Source organism: Sus scrofa, chromosome 2 (assembly GCF_000003025.6).
Source record: "Sus scrofa isolate TJ Tabasco breed Duroc chromosome 2, Sscrofa11.1, whole genome shotgun sequence".
Classification (NCBI taxonomy): Eukaryota; Metazoa; Chordata; class Mammalia; order Artiodactyla; family Suidae; genus Sus; species Sus scrofa.
This window is the reverse complement of record NC_010444.4, coordinates 81,414,756-81,441,174: the sequence shown is the minus strand read 5'-3', so window position 1 is coordinate 81,441,174 and position 26,419 is coordinate 81,414,756. Positions and strand designations below refer to the sequence as shown.

At 40.6% G+C, this 26,419-nt stretch overlaps 1 protein-coding gene across 3 annotated transcripts in view; it reads left to right on the top strand.

Moving 5' to 3' along the window:
• The window catches only part of FAF2 (Fas associated factor family member 2), a 52,421-nt gene that overhangs the window by 13,098 nt on the left and 12,904 nt on the right, over nucleotides 1–26,419 (top strand). For all 3 annotated transcript variants that reach the window (XM_003123660.4, XM_005661468.3, XM_005661467.3), the window contains 7 exons: nucleotides 9,197–9,265; nucleotides 15,973–16,107; nucleotides 17,851–17,927; nucleotides 20,426–20,564; nucleotides 22,272–22,357; nucleotides 22,453–22,544; nucleotides 25,186–25,363. In XM_003123660.4, the coding sequence (XP_003123708.1) occupies nucleotides 9,197–9,265; nucleotides 15,973–16,107; nucleotides 17,851–17,927; nucleotides 20,426–20,564; nucleotides 22,272–22,357; nucleotides 22,453–22,544; nucleotides 25,186–25,363 (776 nt within the window). The remainder of the gene's footprint in view (nucleotides 1–9,196; nucleotides 9,266–15,972; nucleotides 16,108–17,850; nucleotides 17,928–20,425; nucleotides 20,565–22,271; nucleotides 22,358–22,452; nucleotides 22,545–25,185; nucleotides 25,364–26,419) is intronic.

Sequence of the window (26,419 nt, the reverse complement as noted above, 5' to 3'; positions counted from 1 at the left end):
GCAACAAGCGTGGCCCTAAAAAGCAATGTGTGTGTGTGTGGGGGGGGGGCTAGGAGCTTCCATATGCAACAAGCACGGCCCTAAAAAGCAATGTGTGTGTGTGTGTGTGTGTAGTGTCTCCAGCCAAAACTGCAGTATTCTTTCCTTTTATTCTTTCCTTTTGAACAAAGCTGGCATTGCAAAATTTAATTGGTACTGAAATGGCTATTGGCTTGAGACATATTTAGCTTTTGATTCACATTGAAATCAGCCCTACCCAGTGAAACCAGCCCTACCCTATTGGAATAGTCCTTTTGAAGGGCATATATATACCAAGAACTTAAAAATATGTGTATTCTTTGGCCCATAAGTTTAACTGGATCCTAAGGAGAAAAATCCTAAATACGGAGAAAGTTTAACAGGTTTACGGAGTTCCTGTTGTTGGGCAGTGGAAACGAATCAGACTAGGAGCCGTGAAGTTGAGGGTTTGATCCCTGGCCTTACTCAGTGTGTTAAGGATCTGGCGTTGCTGTGAGCTGTGGTGTAGGTCGCAGACGTGGCTTGGATCCTGTGTTGCTGTGGTTATGGTGTAGGCTTGGTGTAGGCTGGCAGCTGTAGCTCTGATTTGACCCCTAGCCTGGGAATTTCCATATGCCACAACTGTGGCCCTTAAAAAAAAAAAAATAGTTTAACAGGTTTAGAAATGTTCATATTTTAATAGCAGAAAATCAGAAGCAGTTGTAACATCTATATGTAAATTGTTTTAGGCAATTTGAATATTATATATATATAAAACCATTAAAATAGTTACAAAGGCTAATAATGCATAAGGGAGTATTTGGTATAGTAAATAAGAGTGCTCAAATTTGTGCACATCTAGCAGAGCGGAGTCTCCCCAAACTTTACTGTACGAAATGATGTGAAAGGTGGGGCTGGTTAGTGGAAAGAGTGGGTTGGAACAATTGGTTCCCACCCCAGGAGAAAAAACAATGGAAGAGTCCTAGGAAGATCAAAAAGCAGAGGTGTTTGGATATTTATCAAGTCTGGAAGGGAGAAGCAAAGCGCATCAATCAGTTCCCCCTAGATGTTTTTTGGTGTTTTTTTCCCCTAGATATTTTTTGGAGTTTTTTTTTTTGTTGTTTTTTTTCTTTTGGTTTTTGTTTGTTTGTTTGTCTGTCTTTTCTGGGGCTGTTCCCATAGCATATGGAGGTTCCGAGGCTAGGTTCTAATTGGAGCTATAGCCGCTGGCCTATGCCACAGTCACAGCAACTCAGGGGGTCCGAGCCGCATTTGCAACCTACATCATAGTTCATGGCAATACCAGATCCTTAACCCACTGAGCAAGTCCAGGGATCGAACCTGCAACCTCATGGTTCCTGGTAGGATTCGTTAACCACTGAGCCACGACAGGAACTCCTGTTTGTTTGTTCTTTAAGTTTGGAAAGGAGATTGAATCAAAACTCTAATCTGTTTCTTGGAGTGTGGGGAACTAGAAGGAAATATACTAAAATGTTAAACCAATTGTATTAATAGTAGTTGTGACCAGAGAGAAACTTCCCCTTCCCCCGTCCCATCTTTCTCTAGTGTTTAAATTTTCTTAACCTAATTCATACTAGGTTTTAAAAAGTATAAAACAGAAAACCCAGGTAGCCAACCTGTGTCCAGGTTGTGAGTACAACTATTTTCAGACAATGAGTGGCAGATGAGTTTGGCATGGTTTTTATTTTGACCTTTGGGATCACTAGCCATCCTACTGGCTATCACTGAGGTCAAGAGATCTGTTCCCACACGATGCATTTAGCATCATGATATAATAAGTGAGAGTGCATTCATCTTTGGTAGCCTTGTTCCACTTTCCCCCCTAGTTTTTCAAAACACTCTTTACCAGATATAAATTTTTCTCACTAAGATAAGCAGAATTATTTCAATACTTTTCTTCATTCTTTATGTTTTTGTTTTTTTAGGGCCCAACTCTTGCATATGGAGGTTCCCAGGCTAGGGGTCAAATTGGAGCTCTAGCTGCGAGCCTACACCACCGCCAGCAATTCCAGATCCAAACCAAGTTTGCAACCTACACCACAGCTCATGGCAACACTGGATCCTTAAGCCACTGAGTGAGGCCAGGGATCGAACCTGCAACCTCATGGTTACTAGTCAGATTTGTTTCTGCTGTGCTACAGTGGGAACTCCAGTTTTCCTCATTCTTAGTAAATGACACTATCATCCCATTCACTTATGAATCTATCTCATTATATTTCTCTTCACTTGCACATATTATCCAGTCTTTTTGGCTCTACATTGACAGTATAACCCTAGTTCTGTCTTCTTTCCCTCTTCACTGCTGCCTTCCAGTCCTAAACCAGCATTTCTTTCCCTTGGATTCCTATATAGTCTCCTTGCTGTGCCTTGCTCTCTTTCATACCCTCTGCAATTAATTCTTCACACAGTAGCCAAAATAACATTTTAAAAAAAATCTGCGTATGATCATGACACTCCTGCTGAACTTAGAATTAAGGCTCTGGGTTAGTGATTCTGGGTCCTGGCTGGACATTAGAATCACCTGCAAGCTCCTTCCCTCTGCTTAAGCTGCATATTCAGAGAAGCTGATTAAATTGCTTGGGGAGGGGAGTCTAAATAATTGTAGATTCCCCTCTAAGATGCAGACAAGGTTGAGAAACTGCCCTAGATGAGCGCCTTCTCCCTTGTCTACTTCCCAGACCTTATCTACCACCTTGCTAAATTTGTTCTGTCTCAGCTGTGTCCCCAGTTTTACTTTTCTGTTTTTTAAATCATTTTAGAATAGATTTAGATTTATAGAAAACTTGCAAAAATAGTATGCAGACTTCTCATATACCTACCTTCACTGTGTGTTCCCTATTAACATCTCACATTACTAGTTTGGTCAGTCTGTCACAATTAATGTACCAAAATTATTACCTTTTTTTTTTTTTTGTCTTTTTAGGGCTGCACCCACAGCACATGGAAATTCCCAGGCTAGGTGTCAAATAGGAGCTGTAGCCGCTGGCCTTCGCCACAGCTACAGCAATGCGGGATCCTTTAATTCACTGTGCTGGGCCAGGGATCGAACCTGTGTCCTGGTGTGCAGAAATGCTGCCAAAGTGGCACAGCAGGACCTCCTGTCTACATAATTATTTGAAATTCTGTATAGGATGTTTGTCTGTTCTCCCCATTTATTCTGTCATGTATTTCTAGCAATATGGACTCATGGATGTTTATTTTGTACTTTGGATTATAATCTGTCACTGCTTTATTTTGTTGCTCAATTTGTACCAGCTTTGACCCCTGGGAGCTCTTTCATTTGATTCCAGTATCATTTTGATATACCCACATCATTGTGGGGAGTTTTGAGCATTATCTTAATTTCTGGAATTACAAGATTCTCCAGGCTCATCTTGTGTGTTTTCTATTCCAGTCCTAGAATTAGCCATTTCTCCAAAGAATCTGGTTGCTTTTATTGGAGAACAATATCAGAAACCCAAATGTGGGCATTGTGTGTGCTTGTTATTGGGGTGTGTGTTGTTGCTTCTAGGCCCTCTCAGCTGACAAAGCAAGGACATGCCTGGGCATATACTAAGTTAATTAGTTCTGTATGCAACCATCTGTCTGTATTAAACTTAACCATGAGTTGATTCAAATGTTTGCATCTCTCATCCATTACCACAGGGATCATTCTTGCCATCTCCCCTTGATTGTCTGTAACTTCCCACTTGAGCAGTGAGAAAACTGGCTCTTACCATCTATTTACTTAATTGTTCCAATTCCAGTATATGTACATAGAGTGGCTTCAAAACTAACACATTACCCACGTGTGAAACAACTCTTTCCAGTAGAGCATAGTGCTTGTATGCAGTTCCTTTTGCCTTTAGTCTTACAGATTCCACTCATTTCCAGAGTTATTTAGATCATCACCTTTCATCCCGCCACAACTCCTTTAGTGAGTTGGTTTCATATATCTTTTTTTTTTTTTTTTTTTTTTTCTTTTCAGGGCCACTCCTACGACATATGGAAGTTCCTGGGCTAGGGGTCAAATTGGAGCTGCAGCTGCCGCCCTAGACCACAGCTATAGCAGCATGGGATCTGAGCCACATCTGCAGCCTCTGCTACAGCTTGCAGCAACACCAGATCCTTAACCCACTGAGTGAGGCCAGGGATTGAACCCACATCCTTGTAGGTACAGGTCAGGTTCTTAACCTGCTGAGCCACAATGGGAACTCCCCATATATCTTTAATACAATTAGATTCTTTTGTTATAGTCTGAATTCCATTCTGGGATTTCCTGACCTTCTAAATTATTTTTTTATTTTATATACATAAAGGTTCCACTCTGCTGTAAAATTCTGTGGATTTTAACAAATTCTTAGTGTAATAAATCCTTTTGTCTCAGAGTTTTTGCATTGTTCTGCCTGGAATACTCTTCTCACATATTTCCCCATAGCTGGACCCTTATATTTATTCAGATGTTTGCAGATTATTATCTCCTTGGAGAGACCTTCCTTGAGCACCCAATCCTAAGGAATTGTCTAGATTAAGTTTTTTTTTTTTTTTTTTAATTTCCTCTGTGTATGTGATTTGTTTTGGCCAGTCTCCCTCTAATAGAATACAAACTAAGTAAGAGCAGGGACTTTGTCTATATCCCAGAGATCTGAAATACTGGATCAGTGAATATTTGTTGATATATGAATGAACAGTCCTGTCCTAGCTTATTTCTAGTGTCTATTTTTAATATTCATCAGTAGTGATTGAAAGCAGACTTGTTCAGTTGGGTTTCTGGTTTACCCTGATTCACTATTTACAAAAGGGTTTTGCTTGCAAATTAGGTTTAATAAATGACTTAAAATTCGTGGAATTTTAAGAATTGTACAGTATCATGGATTTCCAAGCCTGGCTGTGCATTAGTATCAGCTAAGGAGCTTTCAGAAAAATGCACTGATTCCTTGGCTCTATCTCTGACTTACTGATCTCCAGGAAGATTCTGCAAATTTGTATTTTTAAATCAGCTTAGCATCTAGTCAGAACATTTGGAATGTAATAAAAATGCCAAGGTAGGAGTTCCTGTCATGGCTCAGTCGTTAACGAATCCTACTAGAAACCATGAGGTTGCGGGTTCGATCCCTGGCCTTGTTCAGTGGATTAAGGATCCAGCATTGCCGTGAGCTATTATGTAGGTCGCAGATGTGGCTTGGGTCCCACGTTGCTGTGGCTCTGGCATAGGCCGATGGCTACAGCTCCGATTAGACCCCTAGCCTGGGAACCTCCATGTGCCACAGGAGTGGCCCCAGAAAAAGGCAAAAAGACCAAAAAAAAAAAACAAAAACAAAACCAAGGTATTCATGTGCAGTGAGTTTTGGTAAAAATGTATAGAGGGTTTCACTTAATAGCTAGGATTATTGAAGTTGTTACTAAAAGGTCTTTTTAACTTGGACTAACTTTTTCTGCAGTCTTTTAAGGCTTTACTGTGTACACTGCTCTTTAGGAGCCTTATTCTCTGATAAGGCAGTAGAATGAGTGTAAATAGTGATAATAGTAGAAAATTATAGGTGCATAAGACAGAATAGTCATTCACACCCTGAGAAAATAAAGGTAAAGTCCAGTTCTTAAAGAGAATATAGAGAGGGGGTGAAACGCTGGACATCTCAGTTCTCTGTAGTGGGCTATGAGGAAATCAGAAGTTAAAGGGGAGCCTATTACAAGCCAGAATACAATAGCCAAGCTGATAAGAGGTTGTTGGAAGCCAAAATCTAAATTGGCAGAGCTATCAAAGCCATAGATCTTTATAGATCTCTAGAGTTCCTAACAGAGCTTTCTAATTTCAGAATTGAAGATTTTACAGTATTTTAAACATAAAAATATTATTAGGAAAATTTATATACTATTTTTTAAAATAAACAATTACAGAGAGTTCCCTGGTGACTCATCAGGTTAAGGATTTGGTGTTGTCACTGCTGTGGCATGGGTTTGATCTCTGGCCTGGAAACTTGCACATGCCATGGGCATGGCAAAAAAAAAAAAAGTAGCGGACCTGACTAGCATCCATGAGGATGAGGGTTTGATTCCTGGCCTCGCTCAGTGGGTTAAGGATCCAGCATTGGTGTGAGCTGTGGTGTAGGTCGCAGATGCGGCTCGGATCTCATGTTGCTGTCTGTGACTGTGGCGTAGGCCAGTGACTGTGGCTCTGATTTGACCCCTAGCCTGGGACCCTCCATATGCTATGAGTGCGGCCCTAAAAAGACCAAAACCAAAAAACCTCTAAAAAAAGGAAACAACTGCATACCTAAAGAATGTAAACTTCATTTTTTGTTTTGTTCTTTTAGGCTATGGAAAGGATAGCCAATCTATATTAAATCCCACATGTTGCACATAAAGGAAACTAGAATTCGGAATTAAAATGCATCTGGTTTCTGATCACAGGGTATAGAACCAAAGCAAGAATTTCAGGCTCCTTACTTAGTAGTGCATGTTACCACATTCTTGTCAGGTTGAGATCATTCTCTTTTTTCTTGTTGCTTTCTAGTTATTAAGAGCAGTTTCTTGGAGTTCCCGTTGTGGTGCAGTGATTAGCGAATCCGACTAAGAACCATGAGGTTGCGGGTTCGATCCCTGGCCTTGCTCAGTGGGTTAACGATCCAGCGTTACTGTGAGCTGTGGTGTAGGTCGCAGACGCGGCTCGGATCCCGCGTTGCTGGGGCTCTGGCGTAGGCCGGTGGCTATAGCTCTGATTCGACCCCTAGCCTGGGTACGTCCACATGTTGAGGGAGCGGCCCAAGAAATGGCAAAAAGACAAAAAAAAAAAAAAAAAGCAGTTTCTTGATGAATGTACGTAATATACAGTTTCTGTTCTGTGTATTACTTACTATGTCCAGATGAACTTATCCCTGGACATAGTAAATAATAAACAGAATAGACAATAGCAATAAACATGTTGCATGAAAGGATGGATGGGTGGATTTGGCTTTTTTTTTTTTTTTTGCTATTTCTTTGGGCTGCTCCTGCGGCATATGGAGGTTCCCAGGCTAGGGATCTAATCGGAGCTGTAGCCACTGGCCTACGCCAGAGCCACAGCAACGCAGGATCCGAGCCGCGTCTGCAACCTACACCACAGCTCACGGCAACGCCGGATTGTTAACCCACTGAGCAAGGGCAGGGACCGAACCCGCAACCTCATGGTTCCTAGTCAGATTCGTTAACCACTGCGCCACGACGGGAACTCCGGATTTGACTTTTGTATTAAACTTTGAAGCTAGGATTTAGCTCTGTGGAAATTCTAGTATTTAATATACACATCAACTTTTAAATTTGTTGAGTATTGGACATCTAAAGGGAAATAAAAAATAATGTAGAAAACCAGGTTGGGGCCACATTATAGGAACACTCGAATGCCAGCCTAAGGATTTTGGAATTTATTATCCAGTCAACTGAAAAGTTTTGAGCAGAGAAGTAACTTTTATACACACACATAGGAGTTCCCATTGTGGTGCAGCAGAAATGAATCCAACTCATATCCATGAGGATGCGGGTTCAATCCTGGCCCCGATCAGTGGGTCGGGGATCCGGCATTGCCGTGAGCTGTGGTGTAGGTTGCAGATGTGGCTTGGATCCCAAGTTGCTGTGGCTGTGGTGTAGGCCAGCAGCTGTAGCTCTGATTTGAGCCCTAGCCTGGGAACTTCCATACGCTGTGGGTACAGCCCTAAAAAGGAAAAAGAAAAAAAGCACACATAAAAAAAGGTAAGAGTATATGGGGGAAGGAGAGAAGAGTTGGAAGGAGAGAGAGATATTAATTATTTTGACAGGTCACTTGAGGTGTCATAAAAGCTTGGTTAAAGATGCCAGCTGTAGGAATAGAAATGGGGTTATAATATCTATAACATAAATATGAGGTATTATAGAGAAAAGATATTATATAGAAAGATATTATACAGAAAACAGGGAGTTCCCTGGTGGCTCAGTGGGTTAAGTATCCAGCATTGTTATTGCAGCAGCTTGGGTTGCTGCTATGGCATGGGTTCAGTCCCTGGTCTGGGAACTTCCACATATTGCAGGTATTGCCAAAAAAAGAAAACAGAACTTGATTACTAATGAAGTGTGTATGTAGGTCAAGAGATAGAGTACTCAAGGATGAGGCTGAGGTTCCACATATCATCTTTGCCTGTACAATTTGGAAGGTGGTATGTCATTAACACATACAGTGATTTTATTTATTTAGTGCTTTTTAGGGTGGAATGTGGAGCATTGGAAGTTCCAAGGCTAGGGGTCAAATCAGAGCTGCAACTGCCAGCCTACACCACAGCTCACAGCAACGCCAGATAGTGAACCCACTGAGTGAGGCCAGGGATTGAACCCACATCCTCTTGGATGCTAGTCAGGTTGGTTACCAATGAGCCACAACAGGAGCTCCCACAGAGTGGTTTTAAATGAGGCGTTTGAGGTACTCATGCCATATCTAGGTGGAAATGTGCTGCTAAACTTCAGAAGAGGTGGTGGATACAGAAATTAGAAATCATTTGAGTAGAAAGTGACTTTGAAGGCTGAGGATTAAATGAGTTTTCTAGGAAGAAGCAAAAACCAAGGACACTTCTGTAGGGAAATTTCTACATTTAGAGGGGATGGAAGAAGAGCGAGAGAAGAAGCATAAACAGAGTAAAACCCATGCCACAGCAGCAACCTGAGCCACTCCAGTGACACCACCAGATCCTTAATCCACTGAGCCACAAGGAACTCCATAGACACTTAATAAAAAGTTTTACACAGTTTATATTATAAGCTATTATATTTATGTGCCAATAGGTAAAATGAGGTAAGTTAATGAAAAGCATTTTATTTTGCAGGAAACCTGTATTATATTATGTATTATAAATAGAATAGATATTAAGCGTTAAAAAATATTTTGCTGGACACAGCAGTTGAAGAAATCTTTAATTTTTTAAACTTGAATTTGAGAGAATATTTATTTTAATCATGTAATCTTAATTGAAAGCCTTGAAGTTTTAAAAGACAAGAAGTTTCCATTTTTTTTTCTTGTATGAGAAGTAATATCTGTAATAACTGAATGAATCTGAATAGTGAGGTTTTATTGTACTGAAACATCTGCCTTTAACACTTCAGTGTGTTTTCTCAGCAGTATTCATAAATATTCTATTAGAGCTAAAAACATATGTACGATTGGTTTTCCCCTAAGTAACTTATTGTTTTTATCTTTCAGGATCTGACTGGCATAGAATCTATGGATCAGTGTCGCCATACCTTGGAACAGCATAACTGGAACATAGAGGTATATGAAAAGATTCATTCTGAGCTTATTTTTCTTCCCTTTTCTAATAATGGATCTCAAAGGAATGTTTTGTTTTGTTTTTCTTCCACAGCAGGAATCTTCTTCTCTCAATAGGTTTTTTTCAAATTTATGACTATTTGGTCTTTAAGAATAAATTTGTAGTTCCTGTTGTGGCACTGCAGGTTAAGAACCTGACTAATGCCCACGAGGATGTTGTTTCAATCCCTGGCTTCACTCAGTGGGTTAAGGATCTAGCATTGCCAAAGACTGCTTTGTAGGTCACAGATGTGTCTTGGATCTGATATTGCTGTGGCTATGGAGTATGCCAATAGCTACAGCTCCAATTTGACCCCTAGCCTGGGAACTTCCACATGCTGTGGGTGCAGCCCTTAAAAGGAAAAAAAAAGAGAATGCTTTCTTCATGCTATGGAAAGGCAGTATGTAGTTCAAATAAGATGCACTAATAAGTTCTATGTTTATTTGGTGGGGAAACATTCTAACTTTTGTTAGACATATGAAAACGTGGCTATTAGAACTTTCTTGTAAAGAAATATCTTTTGGGGAGTTTCCCTTGTGGCTCAGCGGTTAACGAATCTGACTAGCATCCATGAGGCTGCAGATTTGCTCCCTGGCCTTGCTCAGTGGGTTAAGGATCTGGCCTTGCCATGAGCTGTGGTGTAGGTTGCAGCTCAGATCTGGCGTGACTGTGGCTGTGGTGTAGGCTGGTAGCTACAGCTCCGATTCAACCCCCTGGGAATCTCCATTTGCCACAGGTGTAGCCCTAAAAAAAGTGGAAAAAAAAAAAGAAAAAGTATCATTTGTTAATAAAGCATCAGGATGATGCATTTTACTTTAAATTGCAATTGTTTCCTACTATTGCTGCCTCTTCTTTGTTTATATATTGGTTTATAGTTAATCTGATATAATATCAAATATCCTATAACATGAAAACGACTTACACAGATATTAAAAATTTGTTGCAAAAATACCCATGCACATGTGTGCACCCACACAGGCAAAGAATTCCAAAAATTATAAAGATGAAAACGTTCATCCTTAATCCCATCATTTCATCGATAGCTAGTATTAAATTTTAGTGTGTATCATCCTTTTAGACTATTTATGTTTGTCTATATGGTGTTAAGATTTATATATAATTTTCTTGTTATACAAATGGGATTATGCCATTTAACATTTTTCTAAACCTTTAGTCTATTTTAGTAACTTGTAAAAACTATACATAAAGTACCTAAAAATAACTTTAGTTTTAAAAGTTCAAACAAAACCTAAAATGAAATATGAGGAAAATCTCATTGAAATCACTTCCCTGCTACTGTTTCTCAGTTCTGTACCCCTAACAACAGTATCAACAATTTTTTGTGCTTTTTTTTTTTCCAGATACTTTTGCGCATGTCTAAAAAGGTGTATATTTTTCCCCAGATAAACCAGAGGTTCTCAAATTTTTTGGTGTCATTCTTTAACATTTAAGATTTTTTTTTTTAGTTTTATCGAAGTATGGTTGATTTACAGTGCTGTGATAATTTCAAGTATGTGACAGTGATTAAGTTATACGTGTTCTCACATCCATTCTCTTTCAGAATCTTTTCCTGAATAGATTATCACAAAATACTGGGTAGAGTTCTCTATGCTACACAGCAGGTCCCCATTGGCCAATCATTCCATGTACCACAGTGTGCATATTGCCAATCCCAACGTTTAAGAATTTTGATGGGAGTTCCCATCGTGGTGCAGTGGTTAATGAATCCACCAGGAACCATAAGGTTGCAGGTTCAGTCCCTGCCCTTGCTCAGTGGGTTAACGATCCGGCGTTGCCGTGAACTGTGGTGTAGGTTGCAGACACAGCTCGGATCCTGCGTTGCTGTGGCTCTGGCATAGGCTGGTGGCTACAGCTCCGATTGGAGCCCTAGCCTGGGAACCTCCATATGCTGCGGGAGCAGCCCAAGAAATAGCAAAAAGATGAAAAAAAAAAAAGAATTTTGAGAACCTCCAAAGAGCTTCTATTTATATGGGTTATTATCTATTGATACTTATTACCATGTTACAAATTAAAACTGAAAATTTTCTTAGTTTATTAATTCATTTTAAAAATAATAAATTTGGAGTTCCCGGTGGCCCAGCAGGTTAAGGATCTGGTGTTGTTGCTGCTGTGGCTTGGGTTGATGTGGCAGTGCAGGTTCAATCCCTGGCCTAGTGCAGTAATAAACTCATTACATTTTAACATAAATGTTTGCAAATCTTTTTGTCTGACTTAATAGAAAACAGCTGGATTTCCACATCCACTTCTGTCTTTAATCTTTTGTGATGTATAGTTTTAGTTGAGGTATGTGAAGAAAATTTGACTTCACCCAAGTATGTAGTTTACCATTTTAACTGTTTTTAAGTGGCATCACAATAGAGTGCCAGTAAGTACATTTATATTGTTGTGCAGCAGTTACCACTGTCCATCTTTAGAACTTTTTTATGATCTCAAACTGAAACTCTGAACTCCATCAAACAATTACTTCCCATTACCCTCTCCCTACAGCCTCTAGTAACCACAGTTCTACTTTCTGTCACTTTCTGTTGTAGATACCTTATGTAAGTGGAGTCAGACAATATTTAACCCTTTTTTTCTGACGTGTTCACTTAGCGTAATATTTTAAGATTTATCCATGTCATAGTATGTATCAGTACTTTATATGTATGTATGTATGTTTGTATCAAATAATACTCCTTGAATGAATACACCACAATATGTTTATTCATTTATCAGTTGATAGACGTTTGAATTGTTTTCCATTTTTAGTTCTTATCATTAATGTTGCAGTGGACATTAGTGTGTAAGTATTTATGGGTACATATGTTTTCATTTCTTTTGGGTGTATATCTAGGAGTAGAATTGATGACTCATGTGATAATTATGTTTAACCTTTGAAGAACTGCCAGACTCTTTCCAAAGAGACTACACTGTTTTACTTTCCCAATAATAATGTATGACGGTTTCAGTTTTTCCACATCTTCACCAACACCTGTAATATCCATCTTTTCTTTCTTTTGTTCTTTCTTTCTTTCTTTTTTTTTTTTTTTTTTTTTTGTCTTTTTGCCATTTCTTGGGCTGCTCCCACGGCATATGGAGGTTCCCAGGCTAGGGGTCTAATCAGAGCTGTAGCCGCCAGCCTACGCCAGAGCCACAGCAACCCGGGATCCAAGCCTCGTCTGCAACCTACACCACAGCTGACGGCAACGCCGGATCCTTAACCCAGTGAGGGAGGCCAGGGATTGAACCTGCAACCTCGTGATTCCTAGTCAGATTTGTTAACCACTGAGCCACAACAGGAACTCCCGTTCTTTCTTTCCCTCTCTCTTTTTTTTTTTTTTTTTTGCCACACCTGTAGCACATGAAAGTTCCCAAACCAGGGATTGAACCTTCGCCATAGCAGTGACCTGGACTGGTATGGGGACAACCTCAAATCTTTAACCCACTGTGCCACAAGGGAACTTCCACATCTGTCTTTATGTTATAGTCATTCTGGTTGATGTGAAGTAGTATACCATGATTTTTGCATTTTTCTGATGGCTAATGGCATGGTACATCTTTTTATGTACTTGGTCATTTGTTTATCTTTAGTGAAATGTCTATTCAGGTCCTTTGCCTATTTTTAAATTGGATTCTTTGTCTCTTCAGTGATGAGTTATAAGTGTTCTTTATATGTCCTAGATGCTAGGCTCTTATCAGATACAGGAGCTATAAGTATTTTCTTTCATTCCATGGGGTTGTCTTTGGCTTTCTCGCTAGTGTCCTTTGTTGCACAGAAGTTTTCAGTTTTGATGAAGTCATTTGTTTATTTTTTTTCTTTTGTTGCTTCTGCTTTTTAGTGTCTTATTTAAGAAACCATTGCCTGGAGTCCCATTGTGGTACATCAGAAATGAATCCGACTAGTGTCCTTGAGGATGGGGATTCAATCCCTGGCCTTGCTCATTGGGTCGGGAATCTGATGTTGCCTTGACCTGTGGTGTAGGTCGCAGATGTAGCTCGGATCTCAAGTTGCTGTGGTTGTAGTGTAGCCCAGGAGCTGTAGCTCCTATTGACCCCTAGCTTGGGAACTTCCATATGCTGCAGATGTGGCCCTAAAAAGCAAAAGAAAAGAAAAGAAAGAAAATCTATTGCCTAATCAAGGTCGCAAAGATCTTCACCAGTATTTCTTTAAAGAAGTTTATAAATTTCAACACTCACATCTAGGTGTTTGATGTGTTTTGAATTACTTCCCTTTTGTCTTTTTAGGGCCGAACCAGCAGCATATGGAGGCCCCCACACTAGGGGTCTAATCAGAGCTGTTGCCACCGGCCTATACCACAGCCAAGCTAGATCTGAGCCTTGGTCTGCGACCTACACCACAGCTCATGGCAACACTGGGTCCTTAACCCACAGAGTGAGGCCGGGGATTGAACCTGTGTCCTCATGGATACTTGTCAGGTTCATTAACTGCTGAACCACGACTCCATGTATATATTGTGATTGAGGGGTTCAGCTTCATCATTTTGCATGTGGATATCCGTTTGTCCCAGCCCCATTTGTCAAAAGGCTGTTCTTGCCCCATTGCATTGTGTTTTTTTGTTTTTTTGTCTTTTGTCCTTTTTTAGGGCCGTACCTGTGGCATATGGAGGTTCCCAGGCTACGGGTCTAATTGGAGCTGTAGCTGCCGGCCTATACCAGAACCACAGCAACACCAGATCTGAGCCATGTCTGCAACCTACATCACAGCTCACTGCAACACCAGATCCTTAATCCACTGACTGAGGCCAGGGATCGAACTCACAACCTCGTGGTTCCTAGTTGGGTTCGTTTTTGCTGCGCCATGACGGGAACTCCTTCATTGTTTTAATACTTAAAAACATGAAACCTAGAGCACTACCTGAAGTTAGTCACATGGCAAATTTTATTTTATTTTATTTTTTGTCTTTCTGCCATTTCTTGGGCCACTCCTGGGCATATGGAGGTTCCCAGACTAGGGGTCTAATTGGAGCTTTAGCTGCCAGCCTGCACCTCAGCCACAGTTATACGGGATCCAAGCCGTGTCTAACCTGCACCACAGCTCATGGCAATGCTGGATCCTTAACCCACTGAGCAAGGCCAGGGATTGAACCCTCAACTTCATGGTTCCTAGTTGGATTCGTTAACCACTGAGCCACGACAGGAACTCCATATGGCAAATTTTAAAGCCACCTGTCAAGATTAGCAGGCACGCAAGTCCTCCAAAAGATCACCCACACTTCTGACAGTAACTGCAAGTTCACAGCATTCCTCAGAGTACCTTCAAGTTTGATAATTCACTAGAAGAGCTCACTGAACGTTGCTGTAACTCACAGTTACAGTTTATTACAGAGAAATGATATAGCTTAAAATCACCTAAAGAAAGAGACACATAGGGCGGAGTCTTAAGTCCCACACACAGAGATACCATACTCCTCTCATGGAATCAGAATATGTTACCCTCCTGGCATGGATGTGTTATAGTATGCACAAAGTATTGCCAACCAGGGAAGCTTGCTTCAGCTCCAGTTTTCACTGGAGCTTCAGTACATAGGCATGATTGACCTGACTGGTTGCCTGTGTGATTGAACTCAGTCTCCAGGTTGACTGATACTGTTCAAAGTCCCCAGCCTAAATCACTTGGATGGTCTCTCTGGGGTGGTCAGCACCATCTTAAGATCCCCTAACAAAGACACTCCTTTCAGGTGTGACACATTATCTCTTGAAGCCCAAGGCAAAGACCAGATCTCCCTTTGGGTAAGGCCAAATTTTTTACTACACTGAGACATTCCTGGGGGAACAGAGGAAAGGATTGAGTTTTGTTTTTGTTTTTGTTTTTGTTTTTTTGTCTTTTTTTTGCTATTTCTTTGGGCCGCTCTGCGGCATATGGAGGTTCCCAGGCTAGGGGTCAAATCAGAGCTGTAGCCACCGGCCTATGCCAGAGCCACAGCAACGTGGGATCTGAACCATGTCTGCACCCTACACCACAGCTCACGGCAACGCCGGATTGTTAACCCACTGAGCAAGGGCAGGGACCGAACCCACAACCTCATGATTCCTAGTCAGATTCGTTAACCACTGCGCCACGACGGGAACTCCCGAGTTTTGTTTTTTGTTTTTTTTTTTACTGAATATCGTCTGTCTGCAGGAATTGTATTAGAATCTTTATGTATGATCACCTCGTTAAATTTTCAAATTAACCCTGAGAAATATTGTTTCTTCATTTTGTGTATGAGAAAACTGAGGCACAAAAGCCAGGCAACTTTTCTCAGTGCTGGAGCTAGGATTCAGACCTAAGTTTCTCTGCTCCAAAGCCAACCCCTTCATCAAATATCACCCATCAGGACTGCTTCATCGCACAGCTCTGGGGGCACTGTGTACATTGTTGTATTCTCTGTGGATAGTTTTCCTTAGGCATGTATAGTGAAGCACCTTGTATCCCAGCCACCCTAAATAACACGTACCATCTGAAAAGCAGTGTGCTTGCTATATAAATGGAGCTTCCAGACAATTTCCTTGGACTCTTCTACTGTGTATGAATCCTGGAGTCATCACCACACATTGCCTCGCACCACAGCAAGTTAAAGAAAAGTCCGTGAATATACATTCCCCGGTGATCTCTCCTCAGTTGATTTGAGCATCACTGAAGCTTTTGCTACTCTTCTTTTCTTCTTAGGCTGCTGTACAAGATAGACTGAATGAGCAAGAGGGTGTACCAAGTGTTTTCAACCCACCACCATCCCGACCCCTGCAGGTTAATACAGCTGACCACAGGATCTACAGCTATGTTGTCTCAAGACCACAGCCAAGGGCAAGTTATTTCATAGCTGGAATTTATTTTTTGTTCATTCACTTGGTTGTGTTGATCTCTGTATAATAGGAGCAAAAGAAATATTCAGAACGTAAGCCTGTTAGGTATACCTAGCTCCTTGGTAGATTTATTGGTTTAATTATTTTTTCTTGACTCCTTAATGAACCAATATAGTAACTATCCTTTTTTTCCCCTACTTCTGTGCCAATTATTTGAAGAGTTTTCTGTGCCTTGTTTTATAACGTGATTTATTTACATGTCTAAAAATGTTTGCTACATGTTTAATAGATCTTCTACTTTTAAATTAGACTGTTTACTGAATTCTTTGTTGCTTCATTTTACTTAATTTTAAGCTACTTCTAGGGAAATACTTGGAATCTCTATAGGCACCTTGGCCATATCTTTGAAATTAGTCTTAAAGGTCTGGTAGCATGGAGGTGATTCAGTTAATAAGTTCAGCAGGTATTTAAGAATCTTCCAGAGTACTTGGTATTTTGCTGTTGGGGATCTAGAGATGAATAAAGATACATTCTTCCCCCTTCAAATTATGCACGGTCAAATTATACTGATAATGAATTTCAGAGAAATTTTTTAGAGTTTCTCTTTCTTGTTCTTAGAGTTATACTCACCTCTTATACTTGGGTTTAGCATTTCAAGAACATACTCCCTTCAACTGTGCAACAGTTAGAATTTCCTCCATTATCATACATTTTTGTGGAGTACTTGGTAATGTTTTAAAAATAATATTTCTAAGTAACTGGTTTGGGGTATTCTGAAGTAGAAAAGCACAGATTTCTAAAGAAGTTATAATATGACTCAAAGAGTAGTTTTCTGTATGCCCAGGTTTCCTCAGTTTGTTTTGGGCTTGACTTTGTTTGGGACTCTAATGTCTGCTAATGAAGTTCCAGAGCCATAGACACAGAGGGCCATGGACACAGAGGGTCTCAGGTTAACATAATATGACATATAAAAAATAAATGCTTTGGGAGTTGCCATTGTGGCCAGTGGGTTAAGAACCTAAGATAGTGTCTGTGAGGATGCAGGGTCAATCTCTGGTCTCACTCAGTGGGTTGAGGATCCAGCTTTGCTGCACACTGTGGTGTAGGCTGGCAGCTGCAGATCTTGATGCAACCCCTGGCCCTGGAACTTCCATATGCCACAGGTGTGGCTATTTAAAAAAAAAGAAAAAAAATGTTTTGTAAACTATAGAGTCCTAAATATATGCTAGTTAATAAGAGCAGCAGTGATCAACATTTTTAAAATAATAATTAACAATATTACTAAGATTAGCAGCTATGTGGAGATTTATAATTGTGCTTAATATAATTGCCATTTATTTACAGATGTCCAAGGTAGCAATAATGGTTCTCTTTCTTGTTATTTGTATGTATCATATATTAATGTACTAACTCTAAAGAGGAGAGAATGAATATTTATGATTTTAGGAGGAAAATTCGCAATTGAATTTGACAACTAATGTAAATATCAACAGAAAAAGTGTTGAAGCAAATTTAATACAAAAACTATGTGATAAAAGAAAAATATAACAATATTAGATGAAATGAGGTCAAACAAAGGTAGTTGGTTTTTTAAGAAGGATGAGGTAGCCAGGAAGAGGGAACCACATACAACAGAGGGAAGTTTTATGAAAAGGACAAAAAAGAATGCAAAGCTTAACTAGTGATTTTGTAAGGTCTTAGGGATTGAGAGGATGGTAATCTAACTTTGTTTTTGGAATTTCAGGGGCTGCTTGGATGGGGTTATTACTTGATAATGCTTCCATTCCGGTTTACCTATTATACAATACTTGATATATTTAGGTACGTACCTTTGTGTTTATGTGTTGGTAGCAACAGGGTAGACTTTGGAGCTGAAACATAGACCAAAATAAGTTTATCAACTTTGACTTGCCAATTTGTCATCTGATTGAGTACTTTTCCTGAAGTATTCGTATAGTCTGAAAATATTTGCAGTTTTTCAAACATAATAACATGTTGTGAAAAGGAGTTTTTTAAAGTTAATCTTGCTTACCATTTTCACAAATGAGTCTACCTATATTTATCATATCCTCCCTATTCCACTCTGTCCCCCTACATTCCCTAGTTAATCTTCACACCCTTACTTTCCAACCACCACTATCTTTACTAGCTTCACAATCCTTGTAACTTTATCATAAACCAATTTACAGCTCTTAATCCCAACAGATTCTCTGAGATTACCCACTTTTTTCTAGATTCCACCTATTACAGTTTCACCATTCTAGACTACCTTCTGTATATTTCCCTCTTTCCTGGCAGCCTATAGTTTACTGGCACTGGAAGCTTCCATACATATACCCCCTTGCTTCACACCTTCACCTTCTCATTTCCTTCATGTAACCATTCAGAGAGCTCAGTTTAGGAAGCTGTAGAAAGGCTAGAAAATGTCAAGGGGCCAAATTGCTGGCGTATTGGACCTGGGCAGTATGGTCTGGAGCTAAGTAGTAGATGAATCCACACCTAGACTATGGAGAACAAAAATGTTTACGGGCATCTAGGCCAACAGATAGAGTTAGAACATGTTGTCTGGGCCTTTCATACAGGGCAGCTTGTACCCCCCCCCCTCTAAATATAGGCTAATCTTTGCCTTGCTCTGTGGAGCAGAGCCTGAAGGTTAAGGACCTAGCAACTGCAGAAGTGTTAGGGTCAGACAATACCTTTTACTTTGGCCACTTGGTATTTTATGAAATTACTGCTTCCTTGCTTTAGCAGTGTTCTTGTTGTTTACCAATTAAAAGATTAGTACTCTGTCCATACTGTTTTATTTAATAATGGTCCTATAAAAACCTTTAAAATCATAACGAAGACTGAGTTGACATCTCTCTTTCTTTTTTATACTGATTGTCCTAAATTGTGTTGGCTATGGAAATATATTGTAATCAGAAACAAAAAAGTTAAAACCATCATCCATCCATTCATTCATCAAAATTTGAAAACTTAAAAGACTAATTAATAAGATAATTCTAAAATAGTTGATTGCAGGGAAGCTTGTCAAAGCATTAATCTCTAAAGGATTTCTAACCACTCTCCCACATACACTGATTCTTACAGTTTATTTTTAATTTACTTTGGAATGTTTGTGTCAATGAATTTGATTACTCGGGAGAAATTCTAAATGAAATTGTGTACCTATGGGAAACTTTTTAAGGGGATAAAGAATTGGCTCCAGGTTTGGTAAAGAAGATATAGTTTAGTCAGTTTTTCTATGCTGATAATTCCTTAAGTATGTGAGTATTTGCTTTTTGAGGGGGGGAATGCATGGCATGTGTTACTAATTTTAATGCAACTGTATCATCCAAGCAACTTGTTTAATGTTATGTAGCACATTGACTTATCAAGCCTCTGCTCCATTGCCTTCTATGGAAGCCCAAAGGATAAATAAATGGTGCTATACACATGTGATAAGATGGGCTTTTTAGAAATGGATGTATGGTACCATCTTTAACCTTACAGTACAGTAACTGCCAGGGCTCGAACTCAGCCAGTATTGTCTAGATGTTTTTATAACTTCCTCTGTGGATGCCATCAACCATATATCACTGAGCAGAATTTACTTGCCCCTCGAAGAGCAAGTAAATCACAACTGCAAGTTTAGATTTGGAGTTTTGTCCAGAGTTTAATAGTTTGAGAATGTGGACTAAAACTTCAAAATCTCAGCAGAACAGAAAGGAAAGGGAGAGGCACATAGAACAATGAGAAAGAGACTAAGCTCTATTTTAGAGCAGCACTGTCTAATAGAACCTTCTGTGATGATGGAAATGTTCTGTATCTGCCCTGTCAGTGTGGAAGCCGCTCCACACATGGCTGTTGAGCACTTGAAAGATGGCTGGTATGACTGAGGAACTGAATTTTTAAAAATTATATCTCATTTAATTAATATTCATGTTAATTTAGATAGCCACGTGTGGCTAGGGACTACTGGGTTGGACAGTGCCATTTTGAAAAGTCTGGGGGCACAGCCTAACCCATGATCTTTTCGGATACGTGTCTTCATTTCTCTATTTTTCTGCAAAAAGCACTCAGGATTTGTTTAGGCTAGTGTTGGAATTTATAATCCTAGTAGATTGCATTCTGCCTAAACAGGCAGTGGTACATACAACACCTGCTGCTTTGTGGCTTTTGAGCCAGACTATACTCTCAGGTTTGATGGTCCACTTGCAGACCGTTATCTCCCTCTTCTGCCGTGCCTGTGGCTCTGTTATAGGAATCTTTACAAACTGGCCCACTCTATATGAACTACAGTAAGCTGATTCATGTGATATTTATTCCTTCTTTCCCAGGTTTGCTCTTCGTTTTATACGACCTGACCCTCGCAGCCGGGTCACTGACCCTGTTGGGGACATTGTTTCATTTATGCACTCTTTTGAAGAGAAATATGGGAGGGCACACCCTGTCTTCTACCAGGGAACGTACAGCCAGGTCAGTGCCACAAACCACATATATAGATGCCAATTTATTGATATGACTCTGTCCTCAAGGAAAACATAGCCCAGCACTGATCATGTCATTCTTTTATTCAAAATCCCAAAAAAGCTCTTCACTGTTTACACACAAAAAAAGACCAGGAGTTCCTGTCTTGGCGCAGTGAAAAAAAGACAAGACCAGGCCATTTAACTGGGCCTTCCTTGTTCTAATCCCAACCTCCTTTTGAGGTCTTTCCTGCATAACTTGTTTCTCTTTGCCCTAGTTCCAAGCTAAACCATTTCCTTAACATGGTCTGTACTTTCCCACTTCTCTGCCTTTGCTTTTGCTTTACTGTTCCCTCTCTGGAATGTCTTCCTCACATTTTTGCTAATTGGAATTTTGCCCATCCTTCACAGCTCATGTCACTCCCTTTGTACCCTTTCCTGATTGTTGTGTCCTACCCTGCCTGCCTTGCAATCTAAAGTAGTAATCTTTCCTTTTGTACTTTCATAGTGGTTTTTGTTGTTGTTGTTTTACCTTATAACCATAGCCGTTTCACAGTCTTCGCTATTTTATAGTTGTTTTGTTCGTGTCTTATCTCCTATACCAGACCATAAGCCCCTAGGAGGCAGAGCCTAAGTCTTCTTGGACCCAGCTCAGACTTGAATAAGGACATAGACCATAGACTCAAGGCAGCACATCTCATTCAACCCAAGCCACACAGACTTTGGATTCTAGTGGCCTTGGAGAAGGTGAAAATTAGGAGTTCTGTTAGGAGTTAGGAAAATTAGGAGTGGCTGTTAGACATATATGTAGTTTTACCAGAGAAAAAGGTAGAAATAACACTGTGGGCCCAGGTGTAAGATCGTTCTGTTCTGCAGCCTCCAGGATTCCTGGGTCTATCTGGAGAAGGAGAAAATTGCTTACTTTTGCTTCCTGCTGTCATTCTCCCATATCAGCTTTTTCTCACTGGCTGCTCCCACCCCACTGAACAAGCATTAAGCACATACTGTATGCCACATGTTGTGCTCAGTGCTAGAGATACATATGTGAATGAGGTGGGCACCTCTCATACCCCTCTTTCTGTGATCCTGAGAGCAGACCACCATTGGTCAGTCAGGAAATCTTAATTGATTTGTAATGAGCTTGGGATTTGGCAAATGTAAAATCATACACAGGAATCTTGGACACTAGCCTTGTCTTTGAAGATCTTTTAAACCCCACGCTCTTTAGGATGCGTCAGTCCCTCATCCCTACTTGGTACGTAGCCAGGGATCAGGCTTGTCTTTGCAGGTTTTTTTGTTTGTTTTTTTTTACTAAGATATTATAGCCAGAAAGTGGCAAAATTCTCATCTGCCTTTTCAGGTCAGAGTATCCTGTTTTTATCTTCCTTTAGGCTATGGGAAGAGCTGACTTTTCTGTGATTTTTTTTTTTTTTTCCAGGGGAGACTTTTTCTGTCAGCCTGTCTACTTTTATGTGCCTGATATAATTTAAATCTTAACAATACTAAAACCTTTTCATCGAAGCTTGTTAGCATGAACTTTAAAGGGGGAGAAATACCAAGGGTGTGAGGTAGGAGCCTGGCAATTTTCTGGTTTCCTTGCTTAGCTTTTTCCTTCATTTCTTTTCTTCCTAAATACGTAGCTGTATCCATTAGGACCCTTAACCTAATTAAAAGTTCAAGTCAGTTATAATAATTAGTAATCTTCTTTTTCTCACAGGCACTTAATGATGCCAAACGGGAACTCCGCTTTCTTTTGGTTTATCTTCATGGAGATGATCACCAGGACTCTGATGAGTTCTGTCGGTAGGTGGAATTTTTTTTTTCTCTTTTCTCATCTTATCTGCTGATAGTTTGTAGTAAGCAAGTTCTTCTCATGTCCCTTTCATCCCTTTCCACAGCAACACACTATGTGCACCTGAAGTTATTTCACTAATAAACACGAGAATGCTCTTCTGGGCATGCTCCACAAACAAACCTGAGGGATACAGGGGTAAGTCGTGTTTCTTTTGCCCCATTGAGATGTTTGGGCTATCTTTGGAGTAATCTGGAAAGACATGCCATCTATTGCATGAATATTCTGTGGCAGAGTTGCTACAGATCCTCTCAGCAATCCTGGGAGACGGGGATCGTATTATCTCCACGTTATGGTTTAGGAAACAGTATCAGGCAGTGTAAGTCACTGGCCCACGATTTTATCACACAGTTATTCGCAAGTTTGGAGCAAGCTCAGACATGTCAAACTCTAGCCCATCCATTACAGGTAACTATTGCCACAGCCTGTTTGGTTGGTATTTGTGGTGGTGGCGGTTGTTCTTGGCTCTGCTCACAGCATTGGGAAGTTCCTGGGCCAGAGATTAGATCCAAGCCATAGTCACAACCTAAGCTGCAGCTGTGACAACACCAGATCCTTAACCCATTGTGGTCACACCACAGCAGTGATAATGCTGTATCCTTAACCTGCTGAGCCACCAGGGAATTCCAACTTGCCTTTACTCCTAATAGGCTTTTTACTAAAGAGTTTATTCTTTCATCAGCATTTTTTTTTTCCCATTTTTGGCCGCCCCGTAGCATATGGAGTTCCTGGGCCAGGGATCAGATCCAGGCCACAGTTACAACCTAAGCTGCAGCTGCAGCATCACCAGATCCTTAACCCTTTGGTGCCGGGCCAGAGATCAAACCTGTGTCCCAGCACTCCCAAGACACCACTCATCCCATTGCATCACAGCGGAAACTCTATCAGCAATTTTAACAGAGCTTCTTGGACAATGAGTTTGTTGTTGAGTGCTGATAGGGATTCAGAAACCTCAGATCTTTGCTGACTTTAACTTTTAACTGGAGGTGAATATCTTTAGAAGTCAGTATAAGACATAAAGGCATTCAGTGAAGGAAAATGTACTTGCTTTGCAGCAACTTCTTTTTTTATATATATCCCCACCTGCAGCATATGGAAGTTCCCAGGCTAGGGGTCAAATCAGAGCTGTAGCTGCCAGCCTGCACCACAGCCACAGCAACCCAGGATCCGAGCTGCATCTTCGAACTAAACCATAGCTTACGGCAATGCCGGATCCTTAACCTGCTGAATGAGGCCAGGGACCAAACCTGAAACCTCATGGTTCTTGGTCGGATTATTTCCTCTGTGCCTCAACAGGAACTCCCTGCAGTCGGATTCTTAACCCACTGTGCCATGGCATGAACTCCTCAGCAACTTTTTGAGTCTATACTAGCATATCAGGCATTGCGCTAGATGCTGAGGACTAAAGATGCAGCAAATGTTTTGTCTACATCCTAGAATCTGAATCTTTACTCTTAATTGTTTTTTTAATTGACTTTTTTTTTTTTTGACCGACCCCATGGCATGTGAAAGTTCCTGGGCCAGGGTTTGAACCTCTGCCTCAGTAGTGGCAACACCGGATGCTTCACCACTGAGCCAGCACAGAACTCTCCTAGTTGGTTTTTAAACATCAGATAAGATCCTGCAGTATGTTTTGCCATTCTAATATGATTTTTGGGAGTGAGCGGTGGTGGATAGAAGGAGGTTTTGATAGTGGGTTTTTTTTTTATGTTTTGTTTTTTGTTTTTTGCCCTTTTTTAGGGCCACACCTGCGGCATATGGAAGTTCCCGGTCTAGGGGTCATATCGGAGCTGCAGCTGCTGGCCTATGCCACAGCCATAGCAACACCAGATCCAAGTGGTGTCTGCAGCCTACACCATGGCTCATGGCAGTGCCAGATCCCCAACCCACTGAGCGAGGCCAGGGATTTAATCTGCATCGTTGTGGATACTGGTTGGGTTTGTTTCCACTGTGCCACAACGGGAACTCCTTTTATAGATTTTTATAGAAGCTTAAAAATCTCTTCTTTCAAACTGTTATAAAAAACATAGGCAAAACTCTGTTATGGTAAAATCTTTGTTATTTGGAAGACCAATTTTTAAAACTCCTCTGTAACAGAAAAGCTAACCCCTTCTTATTGGGGAGGGTGGGTGGGACTTAGGAAAAAGAAGTAAGGAAGGGATTGGATAAGAAGAAAAGAAAAAAGATGAAGAAAAGACAGAAGATGATGGTAGAGATCATCATCAGTAGCATAAGACTGAGACTTGTGGGCTTGACCCCTGACACGGGGAAAAATTATACTAAGCAGTAGCCGGAGTCTTTGTAGGTCCTTTTCCTTTCATCAAACAGATATTGTTCTTAAACTCTGTGGCCTGCCCCAGCATCATCATGACAGCTACACTCAACCAGAAAAGCCTATCCTACTTTAATCAGATTACCTGGGAAATAGGGTCACAAGTGTATAACAACACAAAGATTAAGAAACTAGGAGGGGCGTTTTCTTGTGGTGCAGTGGGTTAAGGATCTGGTGTTGTCACTGCAGCAGCTCAGGTTGCTGCTGTGGCTCAGGTTTGATCCCTGGCCCGGGAACTTCCTCGTTGCTGCAGGTGCAGCTAAAAAGAAAAAGAAAAAAGGAAGAAACTAGGGAGGAAGAAAAGGTAGGCAGAGAAATAAATGACACTAACCTTCTTTCCCAGCTGAGACTAAAGCAGTTCTCTCTTGCTTGTTGTGGAAAGTCTAAGAGTTGATCTGTTTCTTCTCTTAGTCCTGCCCTTGATCTGTTGGGTCTTCTTTCTGTCAGTCTCACAGGCTTTACGAGAAAACACCTATCCATTCCTGGCCATGATTATGCTGAAGGATCGGAGGATGACTGTGGTAGGACGGCTAGAAGGCCTTATCCAGCCTGATGACCTCATTAACCAGCTGACATTTATCATGGATGCAAACCAGACTTACCTAGTGTCAGAACGTCTAGAAAGGTACAGGGGAGTTCCTCCCTAGGACTGAGAGACCAGCTGTAGACTTGGGTACTTTACCTGGGGCTCCACAGATCCTGACTTCTCTGTTAGACAGCTTTAAAAAGCCTTGTCCAGTTAGTGTTAAAATATTCATATTCTTTGAACTAAATAATTCTTCATCAGATCATCTGTTCTTAGAGATGTGATTCAAAATACAGGAATCTGGTGTTTCCATTGTGGCTCAGAAGAAACGAATCTGACTAGCATCCATGAGGACACAGATTCAATCCCTGGCCTAGCTCAATGGGTTAAGGATTTGGCATTGCCATGAGCTATGGCGTAGGTCGCAAACGATACTCAGATCTCCCATTACTGTGGCTATGGCATAGGCCAGCGGCTACAGCTCCGATTCAACCCCTAGCCTGAGAACCTCAGTATGCTGCAGATACACCTCCCTCCAAAAAATAAAAATAAAAAATACTGGAATCTATGCCTAGGAATATATATCCAGTCTTTTTTTTTTTTTTTTGTCTTTTTTTTGCCATTTCTTTGGGCCGCTCCCGTGGCATATGGAGGTTCCCAGGCTAGGGCTCCAATCGGAGCTGTAGCCCCCGGCCTACGCCAGAGCCACAGCAACTTGGAATCCGAGCCCCGTCTGCAACCTACACTACAGCTCACGGCAACGCCAGATCCTTAATCCACTGAGCAAGGGCAGGGATCGAACCCGCAACCTCATGGTTCCTAGTCGGATTCGTTAACCACTGCGCCACGACAGGAACTCCCCCAGTCATTATTTTTAAAATAGGTGAACATGATATAGGACATGATATTCCTACATAGGTACCCAGTTTTTTGGAGAGAAAACAGGAAATATCCCAAGATGTTAGAGTATTTTCTCTTTGGTTAGTAGAATTCTGAATAAAATTTTACATATTTTTTAAATCTTCTAGAATGTGTGTATGTAGTTTTTTGGTTTTGTGAAAATGACATCTACAAGAAGGAAGTAATCTAAAAAGGTATTTATCTATAAAATATGATCTTGATGGTCTTTTTATTTTATGGTCTCACCCACAGCAT